Below are 23869 nucleotides of genomic sequence, written 5' to 3' on the forward strand. Positions count from 1 at the left end.
CTGGGAAGGCGCTGGGAAGGCGCTGGGAAGGCGCTGGGAAGGCGCGGCGTACTGGGAGACACTGGCTACTCGTACGAAAAACAGCTCTAGCGCGTTAAAGATACGGTGCCTGGACACCGTATATATTTTTTTGAATGCAGAAAGCAAGAAAGAGCGCTTTAGTGCAATAAAAAAAAAAAAACATAAAACTGCTCCGACAAGGATTCGAACGTCCGACCTACAGATCCCAAGCCCGTCACTTTACCACTACGCCACGCCATCTTTTTTTTTTCTTTATTTCCAGCTTGGCTACAAGCCTCAAAAGTGTTTGTGATCATAGATCACACTCGTTTTATATGTGTCAAAGTATCAAGCATTGACACCACAGCTTCATCACAGTCATTCATCTTGTACACGTCACGTACCTTCACAACCATTTCCACAAAATATTCATACACAGTTCGGCCTTTAACATCGCAATGTCTATATGCCAACAGACTACGCCATACTGCGTGCAGTCCAAGTAAAAAGATCATATCCATCTGTTCAAAATCGCGTTCAGGCGGTAAAAAACGAATGCCATGTGGATTGAGGGGTAGGTCTATCTTTAACGTTCTCTGTAATATATCCCAAAAGAATATGGCATTATTACAATCGATGAAAACATGTTCAATCGTTTCAGCTTTGTTGCACAGAAAGCATCTGCTTCCCCATGGCACATAAATCCCTCTTTCCTCTAGCCACGTTTTAACAGGCAAGGTTCCCGTGTGAAGCTTGAAAAAGAATGTTTTAACGTTCGCCGGTATACACATATTTTTAACCCTTTTAAGTACGTCTTGCCCAGGCCCTTGTTGAAAAATTAACCGATATAATGGAACAGGGAACACACTTTCAATGAGATCCTTCAGAAGACGCTTTCTTTTTACATTGGAGAGGTACTCAAGGGAAAATCTCGCCCTAAGGAAACGATAGGACGTTACAACTTCACGCAAGAACCTTGAAATTGTGTAGTGAGGGCCAATGGCTGAAGAAACAAAAAAATCAGGCATAGAAACTGTTAACATGGTTTGAAAAAAAACAACACAGAAACGGGTCTCTTTCGTCCCTTATCAATATGAAACGTGATACAACTTGCTGAAGAAACAAGTGGCACACCGACAGACCACCTTTCTTTACTCGACGAAACAAATTCGTCCTTGATGTTCGCTCCCACGTAGAACACCAGATAAACGTGGCAAATATTCGGTGAAATTTTTGAATATGCTTACGTGTACAATACAGTGCCTGCAGAAGATACATAATTTTCGCAACGAGAAAAACGTTACAAACAGTGGCACGTGCAAAAATCGACAACTCACGTCCACCCCATGCTTCGGCCATCGCACGCATTTCATCCGTTTTTTCGAGCCAAAGTGACTCGTTCTCACGATACCCATCCAAAGGTACCCCCAGGTAAGTGCTAGGTGTCGTGAGCCACCGAATATTTTCAAAAACACCGGGCGTGGCATTCCAATGGCCATGCCAGAGACCGATACTCTTTTGCTTATTGATTTCACTGCCGCTTTTCTCGCAAAACCTTTCAGTAATTCTTAATAATGAGCTAACACTCTCCCTATCTGCAGCAAATAGGGCAACGTCATCGGCATAAGCTAGAACACGTACTTCACAGGACTGTATCTTAAACCCCCTGATTTCTGTACTATTAACTATTTTTCTACAAAGCGGCTCCAAAAATACAGCAAAAAGTAAAGGACTTAACGGACAACCCTGTCGAACGGAAGAGAGTACTTGTATGCGTTGTGATAGTTCACCATTAACAATTAAATTGGTACATGAGCTTTGATATGCCATTTTGATGCCTTTACACATGACGGAACCAAGCCCTACATAATCAATTAATAACAAGAGAACACTATGTGGTACCATATCAAAAGCCTTAGCTAGATCTATTTGCAGCATCGCTACCTTGAGGAGAGCGCTATCGCAATATTCTAAAATGCTTCTAGCTGTATGAATATTCGTAAATATTTTCCTACCTCTGATGCCGCATGTCTGATGCGGCCCAACTAACTTCTGTATAACTCCCTGCAGCCTTGCTGCAAGAACTTTCATGACAACCTTGTAGTCAACATTAGTCAACGTAATTGGCCTGTATCCCGTTACTTTACGTAGCATATATTTTTCTTTGCCTTTTGGGATTAGTACTGTGTGCGCACGATTGAACCATGGTGGTAAAGTCCCCCGCTCGAGTGCCTCTGAAAATACTTCATGCAATGCTGTTGCCATGTCCGTCTTGAACGCCTTGTAAAATGCCGCGGTAATCCCATCCGGACCAGGAGATTTGCCCGAGCTCAGTTCCTCAATAGCCCTCTCAATCTCTTCCATACTAATATTCATTTCTAATAAATTCGTTTCCTCTTTGCCTAGCGTCGGCATTTCTGCCAGAAAGTCATCCTCGTAGCCCGGCGCCTTTGGCTCACGACAAGCAAACAAATCTCTATAGTAACTTTCAAATGCCGTCATGATAATTTTCTGTTCTCTGAATATCCTACCATTATATTCTATTTCCAATATTTCATTTCCTCGAGCGTACGCCTTTTCATCTGACAAAGCTCGCCTTGTAGGTACTTCCCCCGCGAGATATTTTTCGGCTCGTGCTCGTATAATTGCACCTCTGTATTTATCCTCCTCTAAGCTTTCTAGTTTTCTTTTAATGACTTGTAGTTCTTGCGTCACCAAACCCGGATTAGCTGTTTCGATTCGCACCAAGTCTTCGAGCTCCTGCCGCAGCATCTGTTCATGTTTTTGAGCCTGATACTTCATATGCCCACCTCTTTCTATTGCGTTCAATTTTACCCTTTGTTTAAATAACTCCCATTTCTCTGCGGCACTGCGTAGTGTGTCATTAAAAAAATTATTTATTTCTTTTTTTGTTTCATCTATGAACACGTCATCCTTGATAAGCTTGGCATTCAATTTCCATCTTTCCCATTCAAGCTTCCTTTTTTGCTTTTGGCCGATCTCGAAGGTCACTAAACAATGATCACTGAAAGAAACAGCATCAACATCGTAGTTCTGACACAAAGGCGCAATTTCCGAACACACATACACTCGATCTAGTCGTGCATGGCTGGTGCCTTGAAAGTGTGTGAAATGCTGGCGACTTCCACCTCTTGCGAACTGTGCCACATCCTTTAAAGAGTATTTGCTCACGCATTCTTTAAGATACGCAGCACTTTCTTCATTTACACAAGCAGTGTTTGAACGGTCTTCCTGATTAAGGACACAATTGTAGTCACCCAACACAATCAAACACCTCTCACAATCAAAATACATACTCAATTCGCGAAAGAACAAAAATCTTTCATGCGGCTTTGTAGGTGCATAGACACAAATAATTCTAAATTTCGTTTCCCCGTAAGAAAGATCGCACAAAACAAAGCGTCCTTGCAAGCAACTTGTAACCGTTTCAACGACAATGCCAATTGAATTTTTAACAAACAACATACACCCGCCTGATGTTCCCACCGCATGGCTCACGCATACATTGTACCTCAAAGAAAATTTTGCTACCAAGCCTTCGGTCGCCTCCTCTCTGCTAACCTTCGTCTCCTGGACCGCAAGCAAATCTAGGTCTCTTTCTTGCATTATGCGTTTAACTTGATATTGCTTGCGACTAGCCCCTAGACCCCGTACATTGAGCGTACCGACGCGTAATGGTGCAGGTATACTAATCATGGTGATTGTAAGCGCGAACCACCAGTACAACGCTAACCGTGGCTATACCCTGCAGTGGAAATACCAGGGTATTACTTATCGCGTCCCTGACCCCGAACCGGCGGCGATGACGCCGACCGGACTTCAGGGACATATTTTTTACCCTTGGCGCCAGCAACGCGGTGCCACTGACGCTCCAGGCGTTTAACCTTGCGTTCGGTGCTGTCCTCCGTCAACTTCGGAATGCCTGTTCTGGGACGCTTCCCGCGTCCCGCGGTCGCCCCTGTAGCGTCTGCTTGATATTCGGCCGTAGTGATCTCGGTGCTGTCGCTCATGTCTTCCTCTTCACTTGCTTGACTTAAGGGCAGTGACTGTTGCGGGCAGCCTATTTCGGCACGTTCCTCAGTTGCCTTCGTCAAGTCCCGACTGTCAGGTGTCGTCCTTCCAGTTTTCTCAGCGTCAGTCTCCCGGGCCTTGTCTTCGCATTCCTTGGTGTTGCTGTTCGGGGCAGACCTTTCGGCCTCCTCCGCGTCCATTATGTTCTCTTGTACTTCTTCTGTTGGGAGAACGGTTTTAGTTACTCTGGCGTAGCTCCTTGCACAGTCATTACTTTCGTGTCCGAACGCCCGGCACACACCACAACGTGGCGTCTGGCAGTCCCGTCGAATGTGTCCTTGCCTGCGGCACCTCAAACATAGCGGGGACCGGCCCGGGGCCACAAGAAGGACGGTGCCACTTCCCAACTTGAAAAGATGAGGCAGGTCATCAAGCTCAACACCTTCCTTAAGTCTCATTCGCACGACTCTCGTCGTGGATGTCGCATGTTCAAAACCGGCGACGGACCAGTTGTCGTTCGACACGTCAAGGACGTCACCAAAGCTGCTCAACGCTTGCCGAAAGCTCTCACTTTGGACAGCAAAGTCGACCCAGTGCACTTTCACGGTGACGTCTTGTTGGACGGGGTCAATGACAGCGCAGAAGCCGCCCTTGACCTGAAGTCCACCCGTTTTCACCAGAGCGTCCTTGTCCGCCTTGCTGCGCAACTTGACTAGCCAGACATGATTCATCTGGTAGGCTCCAATACCCGTGATGTTCTTGATGATACCAGCGTCCTCCAATGGCTCGCGAAAATCTTCCAGCCGATATGGTCTTCTTGCCAGGTCCCCGTGCAAAAAAACGCACTGCTGCATGCTCTCGCCTGAAGGCAATGTTGGCAGCAACATCCTATAATGCGAGGGTGCAGAAGAAAACCTGTCACCGCGGCCAAAGGCGGCCGCCAAAGAACCTCGCACGGAGCGAGCCATCACGCGTCCTTCCTCCTCGAAAGCCGAACGCGGAGTTGACGCCACGCCATCAACGGGAAATACGCGGATAATTTGGCATGTCAAAGCCGAGAAGCAGTTTGTTCCGCAGAGCTACGTCTCGTACAGACATGGTTGATGCGCTATCGCCCAGCAACTAGAACTCACGCCTGTACCAGAAATAAAAAGTTGCTGTCCGTATTCAGCAGTATGCTTGGAAGTGCCACACCATCGATTTTCGCTTGCGATTGCTATTTTAATTTCGAAAAGAAGTCCTAAATGAACCGCCGACCCGGGATGGTGTATGGCCTGTTACTGCCGATTTCGATAGCCATTTCTTGTTCTTCACGCAAAGGATATGCACCGTTTCCTTAGTTCAGTGATGCCTTTCAGTCAACACGCATGTCTAGTCATAGATCTTCGTCAGAGAAGCGCGGGCTAGTGCTGGGAGCCTTCGGCGATAGCACACATACCTGTGTTTATGACGCGTCACATCTGCGGTCACCGCTTCTTGTGCTGGCACTGTAGACATGAAAAAATCGTTTATTTAAGAATATCGATGCGAAAGCTGAAATAAAGAGTGATTTATCCGTGTTAGATTTCTTGATTCCTCCGCCTAGACACGCCAAGAGGACGGACACGGCGGATTCGCTAGGCCTAAGCTTCGGTGGGGAGCGATCTCGGCGCGGGTAGTTAAATTAGCAATCGCAAGCGAAAATCGATGGTGTGGCACTTCCAAGCATACTGCTGAATACGGACAGCAACTTTTTATTTCTGGTACAGGCGTGAGTTCTAGTTGCTGGGCGATAGCGCATCAAGCACGTATGTACGAGACGTATCTCTGCGAAACAAACTGCTTCTCGGCTTTGACATGGCAAATTATCCGCGCATTTCCCGTTGATGGCGTGGCGTAGTGGTAAAATGACGGGCTTGGGAACTGTAGGTCGGACGTTCTAGTCCTTGTCGGAGCAGTTTTATTTTCTACGTTTATTTTTTCGTTTTTCTTTTCGTTTTTTTTATTGCACTAAAGCGCTCTTTCTTGCTTTCTGTATTCAAAAAAATATATACGGTGTCCAGGCACCGTATATTTAACGCGCTAGAGCTGTTTTTCGCACGAGTAGCCAGTGCCTCCCAGTACGCCGCGCCTTCCCAGCGCCCCAGCGTCCAGCGCGCTGTACTGGGCCCATAATCCGGCGCACTGGGTCCCAGTGGCGCTGGTTTTTGCAATAGGGTTGAAAAAAGAAAGTAACAGAAACAGAATGCACAAGAACAATTTCTCACAACTCAAGCATTTCTGGCGCACAGGAAGTGTCCTGCACTCGTGTTACAACGTGGCTCCGTGTTGACGTGAGCTGCGCGCTCTGTGTTCCGTCATGATCTGTCTTTTCGCTAGCACCATGGTTCGCCCTTGCTTCAAACGTAGCGATCGGCGGCATGTCTAAGCGGCTACATCGTGGCCTATCTGCAAGGCAATTAACATGCGAGCGGGGTGACTGTAGCCCTGGTTGTCGGCATCCTTTCGGCACCAGCATTTACGCGTTTGCAGCCGTCACTTCACGCCGAAGGACTACTAGCAAAATAGAGTTTAGCAAGTCCGGTATTCAGGTAAACGCTAGCGCTAGCGGACTGGGCCTGGGCGTTTCACGGAATGAGTGGAGGCACAAATGTGAAATGCCTACACAGTGCAGCCACCTGGTGGCACGGAGCTCAACCAAACAAGGAGCTAATAATAGCAATAACCAACTGTATTCTACTTTGCAGCTGGTGTAAACTTTTGGCAGGAGCGGAATCGTGAACACGTTGTTTTCCTAAATGTTAAAAACATGTTTTGCACTTAGTTACAACAATATTAGGTCTGCGTTTGCTGGTTAAGCTCTGCACCACCAGGTGGCTGGACCGTGCAGACCGACCAGGCCGCTCACATAGGTCTACGTTAAGGCTCCTTCATCACAGCGGTAGTAGTATCGAGGGACCCCGCAGGGGCGTCTGCATCAGCAGGCGTTTAGTGTGTTGCGAGGCCACGTACCCGAGCAGATGAGGATTGGACCCTTCAGCGTTTACCCGCACGTGGCTTAGCTGTGTCCGAGGAAAAGGGGATCCTGGGGGTATAGCTAATATGCCGGGTGTTTGGACCTTTACTGCCCATCGGCGGCGGCAACACGCCCCTTTGGCCTCGGCTTCACGCAGAGGCACCCCTGGACTGACCCACTCAGGGGAAATCGGTGGTTGCCTTTTCCTATCCTCCTCTCAAATCTTCGTCTTTCTCTCTTACTTGCCGTCTTTCCTGTCTCCTACTCACTTCTTTATTACTTCCGATCTTCCAGGCAGCAAGGGCCTTGTGTGGGATAGTCAACCTTGGTTATAATAGATTTGGTTATAGCAGAAACGTACAGTTGGCGTTCGCAGGATCTGTTTCTTACAAGTCCTGCAGTGTGCCGTTGTTGGGCTCCACAGTGGGTGGCTGGCGTTACTGCCGAAACCTGAAATACACTTATGGAGATTCCATTTCCAAAACTTCCTGATCGCCCTCAGAAACGAGGGCGCATCGAGGCAGTGTTAAGTTTTTTGGCAACCAGAAACAAAACTTCCCGCGGTTTCACGTGATACATACTGATCAACCAGAAAAGATGATGAGGATGATCGTACCATTAATTGTGTCGAAATGTATGGCACGCTCTTGGTGGAGGCTATAAAGTAACGAAGATGGCAAGTGGGATCTCGTCTTGGTATTCCCAGATAATAAACAACATGACAAGCTCCCTACCCTATTGTCATTCGGTGACATCCCAGTAACAATGTCACCCCACCGTACCATGAACACCACCCGTCGTGTTGCCTCCGATGAGGATCTAATGGAACTGACTGACACTGAATTATTAGAAGGCTGGAGGGAACAGAATGTCATTAAGGTTAAAAGAATTAAAATGAGGCGTGAGGGCAAACATCAAAACCAAGCACCTAATCCTTAATTTGGGTTCGAGCATACTGCCCTTGAGTATTGAGGCAGACTATGTCAAGATCTGGGTCAGGCCATACATTAAATCCTCTGCGATGCTTCCAATGCCATTGATTCGGCCATAGTTTGCAGAACTGCCGAGGCCAACAGACATGTGCTAAATGTAGCTGCCGTGAGCATTCATCCGAAACATGTAAAAACACTCCGCACTGTGTTGATTGCGATGGCGAACATGCCACGTACTCGAGGTCCTGCCCGTCCTGGAAGAGAGAAAAAGAAATTGTAACGTTCAACGTGAAAGAAAACATTTCCATTAAGGAAGAAAGAAGGCGGGTTTCATACTTCCCAAAGAACAGCTTTGCCGAAGTGACGCGTCAGGCGGCAGCGCCACAACGGCGCCCGACAGCTGTCAGGCCCACGCGCAGTGAGCCGCCAGCAACGCCATCTGCCCCCACGGCGGACGCAGCCAGCGCTGATCCGCCATCTATGAAGGAGCCATCAAGCTCCGGGCTGGTGGGATTCGAGGTCTCGTCCTACGAGGCGAGGCTTAAGCAGACAAACCGCTCGCATGAGCGCAAGACCAGTGCCTCTCAGGAGGCGATGGAAACAACACGGAGCATGACTGCGCACTCAGCGCTTAAGAGGAAGCTTTAGCTCGAGTGCTCCTATCTAAATACATGTAAAAGGAGACTTCGTTTTTCTCGGCAACCACTGCACCAAATTTGACGAGGTTTGTTGCATTTAAAAGACAAACTTAAAATCTAGTGACTGTTGGTTTCGAATTTTTGAGTTAGGTCGTCAATTTTTTATTAAAAATTGGCAAAATCGTACATTTTCAAAAAACGAAACTATCAAGTTTACAACTCTGTAACTCAACCACTAAAAATGATAATACAATTCTGTGAATCGCATCTAATAGTACGTCTAAAGCGGACAAAATTGATATGTTACGCATGAATATAAAAAAATTTAATCATGCGGAAATACAACTTTTGCAAAGCCATTGTAACCAACGTAACAAATTCACGTAAGATGTAAAATGACATATTGAATTTGTCCGCTTTGAATGATCTAATGGATGCCGTTTACAGAACTGCGATATCAGTTCTTGATGCAGAGCTATGAATTTGTAAACTTCGTGCTTCTATTTTTCTCAAACGGTCAAATATTTGAAAATCGTTTTAAGAAAATTCAAGTCCTAAATCGAAATTCCGCTTCCAACAGTCACTAGAATTTAACTTTCTCTTTCAAATGCAACAAATTTCATCAAAATTGGTCCAGGGGTTATCTCATAAAAACGTTCTTGCGTTTTACATGTATTTGAATAGGCCGCGTCGGAGTTGGGCCCGAGCTAAAGCTTCCTCTCAAGGAGCGGCCTAATTCCATCGGGCGCTCCAAAAAAGAAAAACCTCGCGTCATGGTGCCCGGAAAGGTACCCGTGAGCTAATGTCCGTTTCCTGAAGCCGCAACACAAACACTACTCTTACTATGGAGACACATATACTACAATGGAATGTAAGAGGACTCCTCTGTAAGCTTGACGATACCAGAGAACTGCTCAATAAATATAATCCAAAAGTGCTGTGTATTAGGGAAACGCATCTGAAACCAACCCGCACAAATTTTCTACTGTAATATGCCATCTTTCGCAAAGACCGTGATGTGGCTACTACCTCATCTGGTGGTGTAGCAATAATCGTGGACAAGTCCGTTGCGTGTCATCATTTGCCACTACGCACAGCCCTCGAGGGCCAGTTCGGACAATAATTTTTAATAGATTGGTCACTGTCAGCGCGTTATATGTTTCTCGAAATTTTAAGCTCACTAAGACACATCTTTATTGCCTTATTGACCAGCTGCCAGAGCTGTACTTGCTTGTTCGGGATCTTTACGCCTACAATACTTTGTGGGGAGACTCCCCGTGCGACGCGAGAGGTCGTCTCATAGAAAACTTCATTATAAATTCCGGTGCATGCCGCTTAAAGGGACACTAAAGCGAAACAATAAATCAGTTTAGACTAATGCACCATGGTTTGAGAACCCTGCAGGCAGTCATTTAAAAACATAGTTTGATTATTAGATGAGGATATGAAGGTCCAAGTATCAGTATTTGAATTTCGCACCGAAACCCTAGCGCCGGTACGTCAGCGTTATGTCAGGGATTCCAAAGTATGTTTTCGCATTTAGGCTGCATTGGCTGAATAAAGGTTCCTGAAACTTGCCATGTTTAATATTTGGTTCCTTTAGAACACAATGTAGTCAATCTGTACCGCTATATGTAATTAGTAGGCCCTAGAAGATGCCATCAAAATCCAAGACGTCACAGCCCCCATGTGCGGGAACCTAAGTAGGCGTCGCCACGCGTATTTTGTTCTTGCGCTTTTTCTGGTTTACCAAACGTCTTATCGTTGTAAGAGTGGTGTTCTTGGTGTTGTAGAAAGGTAATTTACTGATGCAGAAGAAATAATTTTTCACTTTAGTGTCCCTTTAAATAAGAAGGAGGCCACCTATGACAAGCTACAACATAATACATACTCCACCGTCTATTTATCGCTTGCATCGCCTACACTTTTTCCCGACATAGAAAGAAATGTTATTGAGAATCAATCAATTGGTCAATCAATCAATCAATTAATCAATCAATAACTGAATTAGTTCAGTGTCAAAGACACTTGGTGGGTACAGAAAAAAGCCATCTATCAGGCTTGACGAGCTCTGCACCCCCGAGTACTGGCAGACAAGGCGCGTAACAAATACAGCTCGCCAACAGAAATAAACCGAACGATGTACAGCAGTCAGGTGTATTTTTTGTACGGTTTGAAATTACCTTCTATTGTCATAAATACTAGTAAAAAGATCATAATAACGAATCATTGTGTACAAAAGAAATAATAAAATAAAAACGAACTACGCTTGAAACACACGATAGGTTCACATGACTACATGAAATGCTGCGTGAGATTACACATTATGTTGCGAAAGCAAAAAAGACTGAAAAATAGAACATCACAGCAAAGCAAGTAAGGCTATTAGGTGTGTCATTGTATTAAATTTGGAACTCTGAATTATTAAGCAGCGCAGCTATCTGCTATTTTAACATCTGGCAGCAACCATTCTCCAATAATGTTGAACACGATCGAGAAGTATGAGCATCCACGGCATGCCCCTAGATGGAAACTAGCCTTTGCTGATTAGGATCATTTTAAAGGATCAAGCTACTTAGCACGAGATTTTATAGAGAATTTTAGTATCGACGACGAAGTCGCATATTTTACAACTTGTATTATTGATGCTACAGAAAAGTTTATACCAGAAAGAAAAGGTCAGTCACGTAAAAGGCGTGTACCGTGGTGGAATGAAGAGTGTATAGAGGCGCCAAAGAAACAGAATAAGGCATGGGGAAAGCTGCGTCGATACACAAATGCAGAAAATCTTGTTTATTTCAAACACATCAAATCAAAGGGGAGGCGTACGCGGTGGCAGGCTAGGAGAGCCAGTTGGGAGAGGTTTGTCTCCAACGTAAATTCTTGCACGCAGGAGGCGAAAATTTGGAATGGCCTCAGGAGTTGAAGGAGCGGCAAATCCACCCGTTGCCCTTGGTCGATGACCAAGGGAGTAGCTTGGAAGATCAGACTGATGCCCTGGGAAAACACTTAGAGCGTGTATCAAGCTCCATACACAACTCAAAATCATTCCTTAAACACAAAGAACTAGCGGAACTTAAGCCACTGGTGCGTAAATGCCGACCAAATGGACCAAACAACCGTTCATTTAATAAGGCCGAGCTGAGAGCTGGCCTGTGCATGTGCAGGAGCTCTGCACCAGGAGCTGACCGAATCATGTATGACATGATTAAAAACCTCCACAGTGGCACAATAATAACACTTCTTGCACTTTCTATCTGGACGGCCGGATCCCTGCCATCCTTATGGAAGGAAGCTATTGTTATCCCAATTTTGAAACAGAATAAAAATCCATCCGACGTATCAAGTTATTGTCCGATAGCTCTCACAAGCTGCGTCTGTAAGGTTTTTGAAAATATGATAAATCGTCGCCTTTTACATTTCCTCGAATGTAACGATATACTTGACCCTTTTCAGTGCGGCTTTAGAGAGGATCAGTCTGCAACTGATCATCGCGTGCGCAATGAGGCAAATATCCGGGATGCGTTTGTTCATGAACAGTTTTTCTTATCGGTATTCCTCGATATGGAGAAGGTGCATGACACAACGTGACGTTTCGGGATCTTGCGAGACTTGTCGGGAATGGGAATCCGTAGAAATATGCTAAATATAATAGAAAGCTAGCTGTGAAATCGTACCTTCCGCGTGAAAATTGGCAACGTATTGTCGCGTCAATATATACGAGAAACTGGTATACCTTAGGGAGATGTGCTCAGCTGCACACTCTTTATCGTTAAGATGAACACATTCCGCGTCTTATTGCCACCAGCTACATTTTATTCCGTCTACGTAGACGACGTACAAATAGGTTTCAAATCATGTAACCTTGCAGTGTGCGAGGGACAAGTACAGCAGGGCTTGAACAGAATACCTAAGTGGCCAGGCAAAAACGGGTTTAAAGTTAACTCCCACAAGAGTCCATGTGTTTTTCTAACACAAAAAAGAAAAATATGGTTCCAGATCCAAGTTTAGAACTGTATGGAGAAGAAATACCTGTGCACAAAGAACGCAAGTTTTTAGGCACAATACTCGATGGCAAACTGACTTTCATACAACACATATATCAAGGCAAAATACTCGGAAGCAATGCACCTACTGAACATTTTATCACACACAACATGGGTCAGTGACCGAAAGTGTTTAATGAACCTCTACATGAGCTTCATTCGATCACGACCGGATTACGGTGCCGTGGCATATCACTCTGCCACGCCAAGTGCGTTATTGATGCTAGATCCCGTCCACAATCTAGGTATCCGCCTGGCCACTGGCGCCTTCAGAACAAGTCCTATTGAAAGTCTATATGTAGAATCAAATGAGTGGTCATTTAATCTGCAAAGAACATACACTAGCTTCACATACTTTCTAAATGTTTACTGCAATCGCGAACACTTTTGTTATACTACAGTTAACGATATATCGTACGCTACACTTTTTCACAATCGACCTTCTGTGACAGAGCCTTTCTTCCTGCGTGTGAGGGAACTGAGCGAAGAAATGGATGTCCAACTTCACGAACATCGCCGAATGTCTCCAGCCAAGCTGTTACCGCCTTGGGAGTGGCAGGTGGTACAATGTGACATACATTTTCTAGAAGTCTGAAAGCGTGCTCCACACGTCGAAATACGAATGTATTTCTTGGAGCTTCAGTCGATATACTCCTGCTCTCAATACTACACCGACGCGTCAAAGTCACATGCCGGTGTATGGTACGCAGAAATTGGTCCATCCTTCTGGGAGTCGAATATTTTACATCCAGAAATGAGTATATTTACGGCAGAGGCGTGCACAGTATTGTCCCCTGTTAAACAAATCAGGAAAGCAAAGACACAAAAACTTGTATTTACTCACCCGTTAAGTGTAGACCCCTAATGTCCTTCACTAAATACAAAAATCTTTTGCTTGCTTAATTATCTTTACTCGCTTCTCTGCACAATGTACATATATATATATATATATATATATATATATATATATATATATATATATATATATATATATATATATATATATATTGTTACGCATGAAGAAAACGAAGACCAGTGAACGTGCTTGCGGTCCCGAGTGGAAGAAGGAAGAAGAGAACGACGCTCAGTTGATAAACCAGCTGACCGCTCTTGCGCTCACCTTCGCGACCTAAAGTAAACGGTCCCCTTCATCCGTCAGGGTTACAAACGGTCTCCTTCGCGCGTAACAAAGTGGTGGAGGTGCGGGGTATCGCTCACAACAACGGAACCATCACTGCCGCAGCTTCGTCGAAGCCGTCGACTTGCCGGCCTCCCGCCATCAGCCGTGACCATCTTCGACATGCCAGAAGAAGGAGCCACTCCGAGGGCAGCGCCTAGCAGTCTGCTGCCGTACTACCGAGTTCCACCCACCTTCGGAGGCAAAGCGGGGGAAGATGCCGACGAGTGGCTCGTCCACTACAAACGAGTGAGCAAATCCAACGGGTGGGATGCAACCGCTCAGCTCACCAACGTGGTGTTCTCCCTGACCGATACCGCCCTCGTGTGGTATGAGAACCACGAGGACGCGCTTACGACGTGGGAACATTTTGTTGACGAGTTAAAGGCGTGTTTTGGGGACTCAGTCGCCAAAAAAAAGCGTGCGGAGCAGACACTGTCGCAACGGGCGCAGCTACCAGGTGAGACATGCACAATATACATCGAAGAAGTGTTAAAGCTGTGCAAGGTGGTCAATGCTCGCATGTCGGAAGAAGATAGAGTTGGGCATTTGCTGAAAGGAGTGGCTGAGGATGTGTACAATTTTCTAATTGGAAAGGAGAGCCTCCGTTCTGTGTCCGATGTCATACGGCACTGCAGAACTTTTGAAACGCTAAAGATGCGTCGGATTGCGCCAAAGTTTGGTCGGTTGGCAAACGTTACGACGGTTGCCAGTGTGGACACGAGTCCTTGCCTCGACCTTCCTTCGACCATCCGACAGATTGTCCGCGAGGAACTTTCCCGCCGCGAAGGGTTGTTGCATTCCACTGGTGACCACCATGGCGTGTACACGTCACGTGAGGCTATGACGGCGCCACATTCGGCCCCTTGGCAACCGATGGTTACCGCAGCGGCCGTGGAGTACAGCGCAGCCCCACAGTCGAGTATGACAACACGCCCGCCGACTCCGCGCTATGACCAACGCACTCAGCGCACGCCTTCTCGACGCCCGATGTATCGTCGTGACACTCGCCACGAACCAACCCACTACACGCGGGAAAATAATAATATCCGCTTCATCGACGAACGACCAAGGTTTAGACCTCTCCCGGTGTGTTATTCCTGTGGTGTCCCGGGTCATATATCGCGGTTTTGCAACCAGCGTATAACCACGTGGTATGGCCAGCCGTCAGAGTTTTTTCGGCCCTCCGAACGGCCACACGGTGCCCCGTGGCCAGCGCACGTATCGTCTGGCGACGAGTATTGGCCGAGCAGCTCCCGGAATCGCTCCCCAGCATCTGACAGAAGTTTGATACCCCGCACCTCCACCACTTTGTTACGCGCGAAGGAGACCGTTTGTAACCCTGACGGATGAAGGGGACCGTTTACTTTAGGTCGCGAAGGTGAGCGCAAGAGCGGTCAGCTGGTTTATCAACTGAGCGTCGTTCTCTTCTTCCTTCTTCCACTCGGGACCGCAAGCACGTTCACTGGTCTTCGTTTTCTTCATGCGTAACAATATATATATATATATATATAACCAGCAAATCACAATATGCTGGGTACCTGTACCTGGTCATAGAGGTATTTAGCGCAATATGCTTGCAGACGGAACCGCTGCATCAATGGTCACTAAAGCCTGCAACATCTCTGTAGCTTTCACTGCCATAGACTTGAAACATCTTTTGCTGAAAAAGCTTAGGAGCTATTGCAACGCTTATGGGACACTGAAACGTCCAATAAGCTGCATGTCACAAAAGCACAGTTAGGTAACTGGCCACCAGTATCGAAAATAAGACGAACCGAGTTTACCGCATGCTAACTGAGAATCGGCCACACATATGGTACGCACTCGTACTCTGTGACTGGTGATCAGCCACGTATACCTGTAGTAAATGTGGCGGGGCGCTGACGGTCCTGCACGTGTTGCTGGAATGTGTTGAATTAGAAGCTCTTAGGAAAAAACAGTTCCCTTTACCTCAGCATCAACAACTTCCATTACATCCAGCAGTGTTTGTTAGCAAGAACCCGCTCTTTGATGTTAAATCAACATTAACTTTTTTGAAGGATGCAAGTGTCCTGCAGGTTATACACCCAAGTGATCCGTACGGCAGCCTATTTTCAGAGGTTTCTGCTGCGATAATAGTATTAAAGCATGTGCCTCCCGGTTCTTTTGCTCAAGGGCCCGGAAACAGCTTTGGTACTACTTCCACATTTCTATATTTTTATCTCCTGATCACATTGCAAAGTTTATTTAAGGTCATAGAATACCTCACTTGTCATTCGCATCTTTCTGGAACATATATATTTCACGCACTTACACACTGACTGATTTTAGGCCCCTTTGGAGCCATGGTACATCCTAGACTTCATCAACCATTGTTAACTGACTGCATCATGTGTTTGGCGCTCTTTGGCCAGAACTGGCCCTTGCGTGATTAAAACCCAATAATCAATCAACCAATCAATCATCAATTGTACGGAGCGGCTTTAGCTTACTCTACCGACCATCCGTCATAACCGGAATACCGGACACGCTCGATGCTGCGACAGAATGCTCGCAAAGTAATGCACGCTGCTTCGATAGCTCTCGCGGGAAACCGATGACCAGGCCGTCGGCAGAGAGGTTGGAGAGACAGCGCGCTGGCTTCAAGACAACTGGAAGTAGATGACACGACGTCACATCACGACGCAAAGCCAGCGAAGGAGGAGCTTAGCCCCTGTCCCTCGGCGAACGAGTGGAGTATAAGCCTGGCTACAGGGAAGGGTAATTTGTAATCGCTAGCAGCTCTCTTACTATGAGGCGCTTCACTTAAATTGTGGCGCGAATGTTTAACTGTAACTGTACCCTACACGTCTACAAAGTTTGTGCGAACCGTTTGAGGGACCCTTAAAATCTATTTGACCTCTTTCACCAGCACATGTCAATACAGTGTATTTTTCAACAGTTATCAGTAGTCACGCAATAGCATCAATGGCTCGGGTTAATATCGCTTTAATTAGGTAATCACTCCCTTGTGAAATTACCTTTGCAGCAACAAGGTTGCAGTTCGGCGAGTCTTAGATGCATTATCTCGTTCATTTGCTTCAAAGTTTACCTTTAAAGGCTGGATTTATTCTTGGTGGGGTTGAGATTATAAAAATACGACTACTATAAAATACATTTGTAGCAAATTGTTTAATTGATGATTCTAGTGTCTGGCAGAACTGTAGAGTAGGCCCCACTGAGGGTTCTTCATTTCATAGAAAGAATAGGGCACTTCACCTCCAGAATTTTTGCCTTTGTGGTAACACGGTAATAATTGTTTGACTGTTGAAGTTAATGACAGAAATACATTTTCTGAGGCATGTGACTGTAACGATCAATGCCTTTCAACTGCTCAACGGCCTGCTGTGGATGCTATGCAATTTTTTTTTGTTCAGCATAAAGAACTTTCTGTGGATGTACTTGAATCCTCTTTTGGCAAAGGTTAATTCTGATCTCAGCAGTCTTGTCAATGCTAGATTTCGTAGTGCCAGGTGAATGTTTCAAGAACACCTTCGCTCGAAAAAATACCATTTAATGCAGATGCTTCGATGTTGTCTCATTTGAAAGAAGTTCCTCGCACTGCCAACTACAGGGGATTTAAACATTTAAACACTTCGCTATTTGCCGCCTTCTAGAAACAGCTGTTTCTGCACTGACGAGTTCCTTGTTTGAACATCTCACAAAATTTTCCTAGCCACTCTACAAACTCTGAGGAAGAATGTACAGTAAGCGGAATCCACCTCTTAAGTTACCATCTAGCGGGCTGAAACGAACAAGCGCAATTAAGTTCTGACGCCTCTGCACTGATTCTATCGCTTCAGCCATGATCACTAGGAGTGTACACTGGCTGTCCGAACAATTTGTCGCAATAACTTAGTGGCTATGGTGTTGCACTGCTTAGCTCAAGGTTACGGGTTTGATCCTGATTGTGACAGCCACATTCCGATGAGGGCGGAATGCAAGAAACATTCGTGTACTTTGCGTTGGGTGTGCGTTAAAAATCGCAGTTTGTCAGAACGATCGGGAGTCCTTCACTATGGCGTACGTCACAATATATATCGGTTTTGCCACGTTAAAACTGGTAGTTTAATAACTTCTCGAAAACAGATTAGAGCATATTTTTGTAAACCCATTTTTGAAATGGGATCCTTGTAATTATTGTAAATGTGACCCATTCTATTTGTATACAATACATTGTATTGTATTTGTATACTGTATTTGTATTTGTACTGCTGCCATGTGAGGGCCTTCAGGCACATTCAAGCTGTGTGTCGCAGCTTCTCGCCTGGAAGACCCCCAACAAGTTTGTTGGAAATAAAACATTTGATTTGATTTGAATTCCATTTCCCAACAGCTGGCTGGTCCTGGAGCAGCACAGCACTGCTGCTACTCCTAGTCGGCGCCAAGGACAGTCCGTCAGTTCAGCACAGGCGCAGACTGGGCGGAAATCTGGCCGAGGTTTGGATCATGAGGGCCGAGGTTCTTCGCCACGCAGGGGGACAATTTGCAGCCACGTGGACGCCGAGGGTTTCCGAATCATTCACCCTAGCACTCGTCGCCGAAGGCAGCCCACTGGACGACCCTTCAGGTATACCTACATCCTATCGCTGAAAAGGGGGAAATGCGGCAGGATAAGATGGAATAACAGTCGATTTAATCATAAATGTAGGAGACATAATGCTTGCGAAGCTGGCGGCCCTTTATACGGAATGTCTCACGACTTCAAGGGTACCAGAGAACTGGAAGAATGCCAACATTATACTAATGCACAAAAAGGGAGACGTTAAAAAATTGAACAAATATAGACCCATTAGGCTATTTCCAGTATTGTATAAAATATTCACCTAGATAATTCGCAATACAATAAGGGCAACACTTAAGTTCAGTCAACCAAGAGAACAGGCCGGCTTCAGGAAGGGATACTCCACAATGGATCACATCCCTGTCATCGAACAGGTAATCTGGAAATCTACAAAGTACAATCAGCCTCTCTATATAGCTTTCATAGATTACGAGAAGGCACTTGATTCTGTGGAGATCCCAGCAGTGCCAGCATAGAGGCATTAGTAATTAGTAATTGCGTAATCAATGAGTACAGGAGGCTTACGTACATATCGTGGAAAATGTCTAGAGATTCCAAAGCTCCCTTAATTCTCCCTAAGTAGAAAGATACCTGTCAAGAAAGGGGTCAGACAAGGAGACATAATCTCTCCAGTGCTATTCAGTGCATGCTTGGAAGAAGTATTCGAGCTGTTAAACTGAAAAGGCTTAGGAGTAAGCATCAACGGCGAATATCAGAGCAACCTTCGGTTTGCAGATGACATTGTCCTGTTCAGCAACACTGGGGACGAATTACAACAAAGGACTGAGGACCTTAATTGAGAGAGCGTATGGGTGCGGTTGAAGATTAATATGCAGAAAACAAAGATAATTATCAATAGTCTGGCAAGGGAAGAACAGTTCAGGATCGCCGGTCAGCGTCTAGAGTTTGAGAAGGGTACGTCTACGTAAGTCACTTACTCACAGGGGACCCTGATAACGTGAAGGAAATTTACAGAAGAATAAAAATTTGTTGGAGCCATACGTCAGACATTGTCATATCCTGACTGGAAGCTTACCACGCGCGCGAGCGAGGAACGTGGCCCGGATGCGTGCCCTCTCCTGTGGCGCGCGAGGCATATGGATCAGGCGAGAGAGGAGAGGCGTTCTTCTTGAGTGGCTGCTAGGGTGTCTCGATGTCCTCCTCGCCCGCCGCTCCGTACAGAGTGGAGACAACCGCGGCGCCTACTATGGCGATGCCACGCGAATCGCGTGCGCCGTAGAAGACGCCTTTGGCGGACGCCATAGGGACGCGTTGCCGGCGCTCATGTGTATTGTACGTGGTTTGGCACTACTTGAGTGGCTTTCCCCCAGCTTCACTGGTCTCTGGTGTTTGCGATAGCAGAGCCAGGCATATTTTTTATTTTTTTGTTCTTTTTGTTTTCTTTTGCGGGATGTGCAAAGCTTGGCTGAGTGCTACAGCTGTGCGTTTACATCTTGTAACCCAATCAATATGAAGTCACAAACGAATAATAGGGAGTTAATCCCCCAAAGTGGTTTTTATGCCTCTTGCGTTCATTTGTGTACGCCTGGTGGTTTGCGTTCCCTAACTTTGAGTCCATACTTTTAATCTCCCTAGTAATCCTGAGCATCGCTTATTTCATTTTGAAGCTATAACAATTTAGGATGGAAGGACCAATTTTTGAGAAGCATCGAATTTCACGCTTCATACGTCTTTCGTTTTCTGCCTGGCTGGCCTGGAAGTCGCGCGATCTTAAACAAAGGATGACTCGACGGCAGGAGACGAAGAGGAGCGTGGCTCATTCTTTAAGTTCATAAACTAAAGATCGAATTTGACGTTTTATGCTATGTTTATGTGACTTCTAAAAGGATTTTGTCAAGCCCAATAAGCTACTTGAACAATTATGGTTTTCATAATGAGATGGACGTAACGACAATGCATCTAGCCATTAGCGAAAATATAAACAAATTTAGCATGCATAAAGAAATGTGTAGAACGCGAGTGCCTTGTTCTTAATATAGTTTCTGCTTATTCTAGTTACGTTAATTTTGGACAGCAATAGACAAATTTTAGGGAAATGGCACTTGAGAAAATATTTTCCTAAAATAATAAAACACAACAAAACTAAAGCATTGCTTGCCTTGCAATATGTGTACCATGTGGAATAATAACCCTTTCATGGTCCCCATAATATGATGCTCAAAACTTGCACAAGAGGCCATATTTTTTCACTTTTGTAGGGCACTGAAGAATAACCGAATGGGACTCTGATCAAATAAACGAAACCAAAAGTAGGAGATACAACTTTTTACGATACATGATTTCACCCACTTAGTTTCATTATTGATTAAAATGAAGTTTGTCAGACGCATCTCCCCTTGTACTCTTATGTCAACCAAGGAAGAAAGAAACTTGCATTTTCAAACGCTGCCTTTATTGTAACCAGTAAAAACCGTTTTGCGAATTCACAGGGTCAGCCGATGACGCAACTTTTCTTCACCTTCAACGAAGTAAGCTTGTGGAGCATTGGTAGAACACCCGTCGAGGAGGCATTACATTCCTCGTTCGAAACCACGTAAATTCGTGATTTTTTTTTACTTTATTATGCTCTTTTCCGAGGCTTTGAACGTGATCTTACAAGCAGCCGTGATGTTGCAAGGATACGCAAGTGCCGTGCTGATAACTGAGCGGGACGCATATGCCACCCCTCCCCCGTTTGATTGCGCCCTTCGACACAGTCTTTCTCCTGTGAAAGAATTGCCTCTGCAGAGAATTCGGAGAGGGGCCATCACATTTACTTGGGGTCACTTCCTTGGGCTCGCCTTACCCTTACTTGGGTTCAATGCCCCTGGACAGAAAAAGACAGTCCTCGAAACTACACTTAGAGGTGTGAAGTTGAAAAGCAACCAGCCGGAAGATTGTGAACGATGAGCCATAGACAAGAGATTTTATAAGTCGTGTTTGCCCTATCTGCATGAAAGTGACTTGCGTGTTTATGTTTAATTTCGTTCCGACGTTATGCCAGCTCGCAATCGAATACGAATAATTAGCATACTATATCGAATCGAATATGAAATAATGATATGCGCAGGTATAGATTAGTAAGTTGGCTTATTTTAACATGTTGGAACATTGCAGTTACATTGTTATTCGTGAAAAAAATTAACTAGTAAGCCGCTATAATAAAAGATTGTGTATTAGCTTATTATTATCTTTTAACATTAGCTTAGATTGTGTTTGCTTTGGGAAATTGAGTAACTTCCGCTAGGTTTCTGTTCTCACCAACCTGTGCCTTATTATACCGCGTCGATTTCCTGGGAAATCACAGGTATTTGACCCTGTTGCACTCGTTACTCAGTGCGTTTGCTGTCAAGCAATAAGCTCAGGATTGAGGGTGAAGCCCTCGCTGCGGAGGATCTGGCTTTGCTGCACAGCTTCAGCGGCCAGGGGCTAAACATGTTTTACAGGCAAAATTTCGGCAGCAACATGAAATTATTTCAAAAGTCAGCACAAGATCAGACACACCTTCGTACATTATATAAAAATAAACGCTAATAACCACGTTTTCTCCCGCACAGTTATCAATATATTCGATTTGTCACGAATATTTGTATCCAATCGAACATAGAAAATTTTCGAATTCTTAGTTCTCGAATTCAAAATATAATATTCGATCAAATTCAAGATTTTCTAATATTTGTGAACACCTACTCCTTAGCGAAGGCTTGTAAGGCTTGTACAACCTTGAACTTCCCAGCAAGCATGCCTGGGAAGGAATGGGATGAAATCACTCGGAGAGAAATGATCTCCTTCGGAAGGAGTGCCATGGATGGGCAATTTACACATGTACTGCCACTTTTAAGAATATGCAAGCTCATCATCGCAATTCAATGCAATAGTATAAACCTTGAAAATTGGCTCCCATCCGTATTAAGCACAATCTAGTGCTAGCTGGGTATACATATTGCTTGTGTATTGACCTTATTTTACTGTTCCCGCATGTGGTCATTCACACGAAGTAGACTACCAGAGTGCCATTTGTATGCCCCGATTTCGTGATCACATGTTTTCTTGCGACGGTCTCAAGCATTTTTCACTCACTAAAGTGCGAAAAGTAAAGTAACAACCATAAAACTTCTTTTTTTTCCAACTTCGACAGAACACGGTAATCGCGACGGATGTTCAGCATCTCTGCTTCCATCAGAGAATTGCCTAGACTGGTCGCCATTTTAACATTCCTCAACGAAAGGCGATGTCGTCTGCACCGTCCGATGGAGAAAATAATGGCCACAAATATGGATATAGCGCCTACTCTAAGCAGCCGAATTTGCCCAACTGTCTATGTAACACGTTATTATGTTTCGCTTGGTTTTTATATGTTAAATGTTTGATAAATTCAAATAGATGCACTGTCGCAAGAAGAAGACACACGCGAATTGGCCACTCTGCAGCCGTTAGCGGGGCTGGAACTAGACACTCGGTGCGCATGAGCTAGACTCCTTGCTTTTCTTAGTTCGCCATTATCAGTACGCGTGATGTCACATTAACACGTCGGTAATGTCTTCACACCCATTTCACAAACACTTCACTACCACTGCTCGCAGTTGGCAACGCGAGGGAAATGCCCCAGCGACGGCGTTCCCGCCGGGGTCCTCGTCGTCTGTCAACCAGCCCTACTTACAGGGGAACACGACTGCACCAGGGGACTCGTCCTGTTTCGAATCGTGCAGCGCATGCGCACGAGAGTGTCGGTGACTCAAGGCGTGCGTTCCATCACCTTTCCGCTGGTCGCTGTCAACGGAGGGAACAGCCGGAACGTCCGCGAGTGATTGTGGTGCTGCCACCGGCAGGCACAACCACTGTAAAGTAAAAATGTTTACAAAGGTGCATTTGGTTTGTTTCTTTCTTTTAGTTAACAAGTTGGCAACCTTATGATGACATGCCCATAGCCGCGAAGAAGGGTGTTGAAATTAATGCTCTTAAGGAAGGGTGTTTGTTTGAAGTGGGAGAAATATTACAATAAAAATATTACTCAATATAAAAAGGATTGTGCACTAACCGTTGACAATGATTCCTAATTTAAGCAAATAGCCATACACTTCTATGAATCTAGGGCACTATAAGGCCAAGCTATTCCAAATTGTTCTTATTCCGTTTCTGCCATCAGCCCTTCAAGTTGATAAAAAAAAAATTCAGTGTTTGTCGCCCAATGTCCCGAAAACTGGGAAATCTCTCTATCTAATATGACGCGTACACACTGATTACGCATGATTGGCCGAACAAAAGAAAAAGCTTCACCGATGAGTACGGAACTCCGTAATGCGACATTTGAGCGCGACCCGCAATGCCGGGCCCACCCGCGGCGCAGTTGAAGCGTTAAGCTCTTTAGGTGTTTCGATTTTGCAATATATGGTAAAGAATGTTGAGAGAGACATGTATGTATGTACAGCTACAGAGCACTCTTTATTTTCCGCATTATTAGACG

The 23869-nt window shown here is 45.3% G+C and overlaps 1 protein-coding gene across 1 annotated transcript in view; it reads left to right on the forward strand.

Moving 5' to 3' along the window:
* The window catches only part of LOC142569781 (uncharacterized), a 38948-nt gene extending 15681 nt beyond the window's left edge, over positions 1–23267 (forward strand). The window contains exons 4-5 of the mRNA XM_075678628.1: positions 18178–18411; positions 22989–23267. Of these exons, the coding sequence (XP_075534743.1) occupies positions 18178–18411; positions 22989–23139 (385 nt within the window). The 3' untranslated portion in view covers positions 23140–23267. The remainder of the gene's footprint in view (positions 1–18177; positions 18412–22988) is intronic.
* Positions 23268–23869: the final 602 nt, after the last annotated feature.

Source organism: Dermacentor variabilis, chromosome 1 (assembly GCF_050947875.1).
Source record: "Dermacentor variabilis isolate Ectoservices chromosome 1, ASM5094787v1, whole genome shotgun sequence".
In the NCBI taxonomy this organism is placed as follows: domain Eukaryota; kingdom Metazoa; phylum Arthropoda; class Arachnida; order Ixodida; family Ixodidae; genus Dermacentor; species Dermacentor variabilis.